The 7952-nt window shown below is 40.4% G+C and overlaps 2 protein-coding genes across 2 annotated transcripts; one reads left to right on the top strand and one right to left on the bottom strand.

Annotated features, from left to right (window-relative positions):
- LOC111465479 (FGGY carbohydrate kinase domain-containing protein-like) lies at positions 1–7030 on the top strand. Its single transcript, XM_023109873.1, has 15 exons — positions 1–234; positions 1335–1414; positions 1685–1802; positions 1933–2111; positions 2623–2705; positions 2793–2977; positions 3140–3201; positions 3787–3889; positions 3971–4090; positions 4656–4775; positions 4893–5013; positions 5117–5273; positions 6134–6206; positions 6510–6637; positions 6721–7030. Exons 1-15 carry the CDS (start codon positions 51–53, stop codon positions 6841–6843), a joined length of 1836 nt encoding a protein of 611 aa, XP_022965641.1. The 5' UTR covers positions 1–50; the 3' UTR covers positions 6844–7030.
- Positions 6897–7952, bottom strand: LOC111465700 (26S proteasome regulatory subunit 4 homolog B-like). The gene is made up of 3 exons (XM_023110212.1): positions 7672–7952; positions 7457–7633; positions 6897–7378 (listed from the first exon to the last, which is right to left on the bottom strand). Exons 1-3 carry the CDS (start codon positions 7912–7914, stop codon positions 7271–7273), a joined length of 528 nt encoding a protein of 175 aa, XP_022965980.1. The 5' UTR covers positions 7915–7952; the 3' UTR covers positions 6897–7270.

Below are 7952 nucleotides of genomic sequence, written 5' to 3' on the forward strand. Positions count from 1 at the left end.
TGGCAGATAAACACACAAAAATCCAGATTATAGAAACGTCACATCCAAAAATGTCCGCCAGTAGAATTTCCTTGTCCGAGACTGCTCCATTGCTCGGGCAGCAGCAAAGCTTCCAATCCCTTCCTACTCGATTCCCTTCCTCCGTCGTCGGAATGGATTCTGGAACCGACGCCGTCATTCCCCGTCAATCGGTCTTCCTCGGCGTCGACGTTGGCACCGGCAGTGCTCGCGCAGGTTTTTCCATTTCCTCGCTTATCTTTATGCAACTTTCCAAGCGATATTGTTTTCATCTGGATTTATTGCGTTTGTTTCGAGTCTTCAATTTGGGGTCCGAATTGGGATGCATTGGAACTGCGTGTGCGATTTTGTGTGCGTTTATGGAATTAAGGATGAAGGATATGGATTTGTCTATTTTGATTCTATGTACTAAGAGATTTAAAGGGTATTGGACAGTGTCGATGTGAGGTGAGAACGAATTGAAGGGAGAGGGAGTGTTATAATTATATGGGTTATCGATTAGAGGTCACTTTCTCTGGATGGTTAGCTGGTGCGTTATACTTAAATGGATAATCAACTGGAGGTTAGTTGTTGGAGTAGTTTAGTCAGTTAGCTGCCACAGGAGTTGTTGGTTGGTACTTTGTTTGTGAGATCCCATATTGGTTGAGGAAGAGAACGAAACACTCTTTATAAGGGTGTGGAAACCTCTCCCTAGTAGACGTGTTTTAAAAACCTTGAGGGGAAGCCCAAATAGGAAAGCTCAAAGAGAACAATATCTGCTAGCGGTGGACTTGGGCCGTTACCTTGTTAGCCAAGTAGTGGTAGGAGGGAGTATTGTAAGTAGAGGAGAAATTATTCGAAGGCTGTCAGTGGCCGGTGGTTGGATGGATGAGAGAGACAGAGTATCTAGTTATCAGGGACATGTAGATTTTTGAATGCACGTCTAATGGAGATAGCTAAATGTGGCCTCATTGAATAATTTTTCTAAGTAGAGAGATCAGTTTTGGGCCATATGTGCCCTTCATTTCCTACATTGGTTGCTTGGTTTGGGTCGGGGACTTGATTGGATGCTTCTCAATCATTGAGAAGTGCCTGAAAAGAGATTTTGTATACTTGTTTTGACCAAAATCAGTAAAGAATTGTGGGTTCTACTGGCAATTAACTTGTAGTTAGCTTCGCTTCAAGTGTTTGATAGTTACTAGGCAAAGGAGTCCATGTTTTCAATAAAAAAGTGAACTATTATAGTCCATGTTTGTTAGCCTTCCTATCTAAATTCTGGTTCCTCTGATTGCCTTCTCTGGCCGTTAAACATTTATTGTTATGGACTTCTATTTTAGGTATTTTTGACGAGAGTGGGAAGCTTTTGGGTTCTTCTAGCAGCCCAATACAAATTTGGAAAGATGGAAATTTTATCGAGGTAATGTAATGTTCATAGTGAGTTGAGCTTAATAGTTGGTACCAGGCGGATCAAAAATCAAAATTGCATTATATGTAGACAACATGAACCCATATGGCAATAAATTAACTCAACCTGTGAAGCCATTGTCAAAAAGCTCGTACAATTTTGTAGAACTCTTAGGATTGTATTTTAATTGGAAATTGAGTTTCAAAATTTTATGACGGCTTGCTGCCTAAAATAGCATGTGGGGCATGCATGATTATTTATGAGCTTTCTGTTTCAAACCAGCAATCCTCGACAGATATCTGGCATGCAGTCTGTGCAGCGGTGAAATCAGCATGTTCCAAGGCGAACATCTCAGGGGAGGAAGTGAAGGGTCTTGGATTTGCTGCTACCTGCTCACTTGGTCTGTATGCATTTAGTTGGTCATTTTATCATGCTCTATTAAAGATTGACCAACTCACAAAATAATAACTCCTTTAATTAGCATTTGATGGAGTCTCTACAAATTTTCATTTGAAATGGTTTGTCTGCAGTGGCAGTTGATGCTGATGGTTCACCAGTTACAGTGTCTTGGAGTGGTGATTCAAGAAGAAATGTAATAGTGTGGATGGATCATAGAGCAGTAGAGCAGGCTGAAAGGATCAATTCTTTCAATTCAACTGTTCTACAATACTGTGGTGGATCTCTTTCCCCTGAGATGCAGCCACCGAAGGTATCTAAATAAATGTTTATAATCCCATTGTTATTTTTTGTGATATACATATTTGCATCAGAAAAGGAACCATTTTTCATTTATTTAGTATAAGATATATCTGAAATCTATGATCCTTGGGTTTGAAATTACAAAAAGTTAGAAATGAAAACGGAAAGGAATGATGTAAATTTGCTAAAATAAAACATTTATTCTCATGATCTATCTTCATCATTGAATGTCTATGATTTCTCTCATACAACGAACTCTATGTGATTCTCTTGGTTTGATTTTCTGAGTGGAAAAAATGCTTTTGGATCAAAATAACTGTTCTTTGAGCTCAAATTCTATGTTTTTCAACTGAGAGAAGTGCATGATAAACCTTTTTTTTTTTTGTTCCTTTTTTCGTTTCTAGTTTCTACTTTTTCTGTTCTATAATCTGGTCTTTGACTATTGAAATGAAGTGCATGATATACCTTTTTTTACAGATTCACAGTCATGGAATATGCTATGATACAGATTATTTTTGCAGCTTCTCTGGGTGAAAGAAAATTTACCAGATACATGGTCGATGGTGTTCAGGTGGATGGATTTGAGTGATTGGTTATCATACAGGTAAAGAATCAATCAAACCTCTTGCTTTTGTATAATCCCAAGTCTCGATACCTCTCTTACCTCATTGTCATCGCCTGCATGTTCTAGAGCAACAGGTGATGATACTCGCAGTCTCTGCACCACTGTGTGCAAATGGACCTACCTGGGTCATGCACACATGTCACAGTACAATGAAAAGGATTCTCGAGATATGGAGGCTTGTGGATGGGATGATGATTTCTGGGAGGAAATTGGATTAGCAGATCTTGTTGATGGTCACCATGCCAAAATAGGTCTGGTTGAATTACTTTGGTTTTGAGTGTTTTGATTGATGAAAGACTTAAAATTCCGCCATCATTTTGCACTGACGTGTTCTTGGTGCAGAGCTACCTTCTATGGGGCTTGAACTATTTTTTCCTCTGTGCTCATTGGTTAACAATGTATAATGTCATCAGGAAGAAGTGTAGCATTCCCTGGTCACCCCTTGGGCTCTGGTCTGACTCCAATAGCTGCAAAGGTAAGAAATATTGTACACAAAATTTTGATATGCTATAATGAGGGCAAAGAATAATTGTGCTGTCCCACATTGGTTGGGGAGGAGAACAAACCGTCATTTATAAGGGTGTAGAAACCTTCCCCTAGCAAACGCGTTTTAAAGCCTTAGGGGAAGCCCGAAAGGAAAAACCCAAAAAGGACAATATCTGCTAGCGGTGGATCTGGGTTGTTACAAATGGTAGCCAGACACCGGACGATGTGCCAACATTCTCACTGTTCCCCGAAAGGGGGTAGACACGAGGCGGGGTGCCAGTAAGGACGTTGGGCCCCAAAGGGGGTGGGTTTGGGGGCGGTCGAGGACGCTGGACCCTGAAGGGGGGTGGATTGTGATGTCCCACATTGGTTGGGGAGGAGAACAAACCATCATTTATCAAGGTGTGGAAATCTTTCCCTAGCAAACGCGTTTTAAAGCCTTGAGGGGAAGCCCAAAAGGGAAAGCCCAAAGAGGACAATATCTGCTAGCGGTGGGCCTGAGTCGTTACAATAATCTACTCAGTTAATGAAGTCATTTTAATTTGACGAAATTGTTATTTCTTTTGCTTATCAGGAGCTGGGTTTGGTTGCTGGAATCCCTGTTGGTACTTCATTGATTGATGCTCATGCAGGTGGAGTTGGAGTGATGGAAAGTGTGCAAGATTCTGATTCCAAAGGTTGTGGTTTATCCTATATTCTCTTTTTAATCTTTTTCCTTATTGAATTTCATTTTTTCATATTGAAAATGCATGTTGTAGAGATCGATAAGGAGATGATATTGAATCGTATGGCTTTGGTTTGTGGAACATCTACTTGCCACATGGCTGTCTCAAGGGATAAGCTCTTTATTCCTGGTGTTTGGGGCCCATTTTGGTCAGGTATAATTGAAATTAATTCCATTTTTTTTTTTCTGTTTTTTCATTTTAAATATTTTCCTGTTGAAGGAGAAAAAGAGATGGTGAACTTTGTTCTAACTAGGATAATAAAAAAATGCTTGTACCATCAAAATTTCAATGGATATGTTGTGCGCAAATTATTCCTTGTTCCAAACAATAATGTTTAACTAAAAATATGTGTCAAATTCATCAAATGTAAGCGTTCCTTAGAGTTTCGTTCAAAAATATTGAAAGAAACTTAGTTTTTTCACATAATGATTTAAGTGTTTCCATGATGGTCTTCTTGACAGGGTGAGGTTTTATAGGCACGAGTAAATGATTTTTTTCTTCTTTATTTTATGCTTAGGACAATCTTTAGTGGATATGGTATGATACTAAAATGAAAAAACAACTTTTCTTAACGAGTTAATGTCCTCCTACTGTGGGTTTCTTTGTTTTTGTTTTGTTATCTGTTTTTTACGCGGGCTTTCAAACTACAAAAGAAATTTTGAAAACTAGGAATTTGGCTAAGAATTTGTATTTTATCTATTATTTTTCTGAATGACAGCAATGGTACCTGAGTATTGGCTCACTGAAGGTGGTCAAAGTGCTACTGGTGCTCTACTTGATCACATAATTCAAAATCATGTTGCCTCTCCTCATCTTGCAAATCGTGCTGCTTCACAAAGTAGGGCTTTTTTGTTTCTTATTTTATTTTAATGTTAATCCTGACTACCCTTGTTAAAGTAGGGTATGCTTAATGATAGTGTCTTATCTGTAATTCTTTTGTTTTTTAACCATCCAGATATCTCTGTGTTCGATATTTTGAATAAGTTGTTGGAGGATTTGGTGGTTGATCTGAAGAGTCCATTTCTTGCTGCTTTGACTGAAGATACACATGTACTTCCTGATTTTCATGGAAATAGGTGAATGGATGACTGAAACATTCATTGAGTAATTTTTACAAGAGCATTTTTTGTTCCTTTCCCTTGTATAGATTGTCATGAACTTGATTGCATCATGGATTAGGTCTCCCATTTCGGATCCGAAGTCTAAAGGAGTGATCTATGGCTTAACACTTGACACAAGCGAGCAAGAGCTGGCTATCTTGTACCTTGCCACAGTACAGGCTATTGCATATGGTACACGCCATATTGTGGAGCACTGCAATTCCCATGGTCACAAGGTATGGTGAACTCATCTTTTTTATCCTTGACAAGCGGGATTGGATACTTGCCAATGTTGATTAGTTATCCTTCTTTTCCATCTGACTTCCCTTAATTATGTTTAGTTCTTCCGGCCTTTTATGTCGTGGAGTCATCTACATTTGCTCATGTATTGTGAGATCCTACGTCGGTTGGAGGGAGAAACGAAATATTCCTTATAAGGGTGTGGAAACCTCTTTCTAGTAGACGCGTTTTAAAACCGTGAGGCTTACAACCATACGTAACGGGCCAAAGCGGATATTATCTGCTAGTGGTGGGCTTGGGCTATTACAAATGGTATCAGAGTCAGACACCGAGCGGTGTGTCAACGAGTGTCAGCGAGGACGTTGGCCCCCAAGAGGAGTAGATTGTCAGATCTCACATCGGTTGACTGGAATGAAGCATTCTTTATAAGGGTGTGGAAACCTCTCCCTAATAGACACGTTTTAAAACCGTGAGGCTAATGGCGATACGTAACGGGCTAAAGCGGACATTATCTGCTAGCGGTGGGCTTGGGCTGCTACAGATGGTATTAGAGCTAGACACCGGGCGGTGTGTTAGCAAGGATGCTAGCCCCCAAGGGGGATGGATTGTAAGATCCCACATCGGTTGAAGAGGAGAATGAAACATTCCTTATAAGGGTGTAGAAATATCTCCCTAGTAGACGCGTTTTAAAACCGTGAGGTTGACGGTGATACGTAACGGGCCAAAACGAACAATATCTGTTAGCGGTGATCTCGTCACGTGATTTTGAAATGGTTCTTGGGCAAAAGTTATATATCTGTCTCAGAGTTATGCTTTCTCGAATGTAATTTTATTTTTGTTTCTTCTCCTCCAACAGATCAACACTTTACTTGCATGTGGTGGCCTAGCAAAGAATTCATTGTTCATTCAAGAGCACGCCGATATTATTGGTTGCGCTTCACCTCCCCCTTTTCATCATATTTTCTTACATGTTCTTCTATTTCCATCATGAACAACTAAGCATTTTGGACTGCTCTTTTCTTTCCAGAGGTTGAAATAAGTCTAATATTACTGAAAGTGTAGGACGTCATTTAGGTTAGGAATCACGGATCTCCACAACTGTATGATTGTCCACTTTGAGCATAAGCTCTCGTAGCTTTGCTTTGGACTTTCCCAAAAGGCCTCATACCAATGTAGATGCATTATTTACTTATAAACTAGTTTATATTTTGAATTTTGGTGATCGTGAACAGGTTGTCCTATTATTTTACCCCGGGAAAACGAGTCGGTGCTGTTAGGAGCAGCAATTCTTGGAGCCGTGGCTAGTAGAAAGTATTCTACTCTTCAAGAGGCCATGAAATCCTTGAATGCTGCTGGCCAAGTATGCATAAACTGTTTCCTCATGATCATTCAGCTTAGCTTATTTGTTTTCTTTGAGTTAAGCATTGTTGGTTCAACTGGCAGGTGATTTATCCGTGTACAGAGCCAAAGGTGAAGGTATACCATGACGCTAAGTACCGTATTTTCGGAGAGCTTTACAAGCAACAGTTGTCTCATCGCTCCATAATGGCAGAAGCTCTGTCTTAGCTGGTGTCGCTCGGTATGGAATCACATACACTTTCATCTTGTTTATTCCATTTGTTTGTGCTCTTTGGTTTGTCTCGCTTGCTGCTTTGCTTCATCAGCTTCTATCTTTACCTTTTCTGGAATAAGGAAAACATTTCCACAGTCCTGATATTGGTTCTATATGTTGAAAAGCTCAAGTTTTTAGTCATACACATCTCTCTCTCTCTCTCTCTCTATATATATATATACACACACACATATATATACATATAATCGATGTATGTGCTACTGCCTATGGTTATTCTTTCATTGAAATGCTCTGAGACTCTCTCTCTCTCTCTATATATATATATGTGTGTGTGCGCGCGTGCTGCAGCCTATGATTCTTCTTTCATTGAAATGCTCTGTGACTCTCTTTTTATCTCTCTATGTATATACATACTTAGGATCAATTGATGTTTAAACCCTGGCTTGAATTGGGATTGCCCTCCTTGAGAAATTGATGTTTAAACATAGTAATAGCACACGAACGAGAAGAAAACAACAGCCTAGTAACCTAGAATTGAAGAGGATTGTCCAATTAAAGCGATGAAACATTGGCAGATTATGAACTGAAACATGAAACAAAATCTACCTTGTTGTGCATAAGAATGGCACATCCAGGCTCCAACTGGTCTTTATCGACAAATGACAAGATCCCCACATAGTACTCCGGACCAACAGACGACGACACAATCGCATGATTCCCGACACTCATCGGCGAGCCACGAAGGTCATCGACATTAGATCTATCTTCTTCATTCTTCTCTTCCTGAGGCTTAGTCGCTCTTGATTGGCAACGAACTCTTCCTCCATGAGCAAATGGTCCTTGACTCGCTCGAGCTTCAGAAGCCGGAGCTTGCACTTGGTGTGAGGGGTGACCGTCGGGAGGCGGTCGGCGGCGTCGGGATCCTTCTGTTTTCTCTGCTTGCGGCCGACGCGCGACAGAGGCGCCGCTGGCTCAAATTTCTTGTCCTTGTTGGGGTCATCGTGCTTCCGGTCACCGCGAAAACCCTCTTGGTGGTTGGTTCCGCCGGGATTGCCCTGACCCATTTTTGGTTAAGAGAGTGAGAAAAGAAAGTTGGAGAGGA

Source organism: Cucurbita maxima, unplaced genomic scaffold, assembly GCF_002738345.1.
Source record: "Cucurbita maxima cultivar Rimu unplaced genomic scaffold, Cmax_1.0 Cma_Scf00029, whole genome shotgun sequence".
Taxonomy (NCBI): domain Eukaryota; kingdom Viridiplantae; phylum Streptophyta; class Magnoliopsida; order Cucurbitales; family Cucurbitaceae; genus Cucurbita; species Cucurbita maxima.

Bases quoted from the DNA above. Each gene is read 5' to 3' on its own strand.
- LOC111465479 (XM_023109873.1), top strand. From the start codon at position 51: ATGTCCGCCAGTAGAATTTCCTTGTCCGAGACTGCTCCATTGCTCGGG. The intron at 2,706-2,792 runs GTAAAGAATCAA...TGCATGTTCTAG, and splicing joins AGTGATTGGTTATCATACAG to AGCAACAGGTGATGATACTC. The intron at 2,978-3,139 runs GTCTGGTTGAAT...TAATGTCATCAG, and splicing joins TGGTCACCATGCCAAAATAG to GAAGAAGTGTAGCATTCCCT.
- LOC111465700 (XM_023110212.1), bottom strand. From the start codon at position 7,914: ATGGGTCAGGGCAATCCCGGCGGAACCAACCACCAAGAGGGTTTTCGC. The intron at 7,634-7,671 runs GAAGAGTTCGTT...ACTAAGCCTCAG, and splicing joins AGGACCATTTGCTCATGGAG to GAAGAGAAGAATGAAGAAGA. The intron at 7,379-7,456 runs GTAGATTTTGTT...CTTCAATTCTAG, and splicing joins CCATTCTTATGCACAACAAG to GTTACTAGGCTGTTGTTTTC.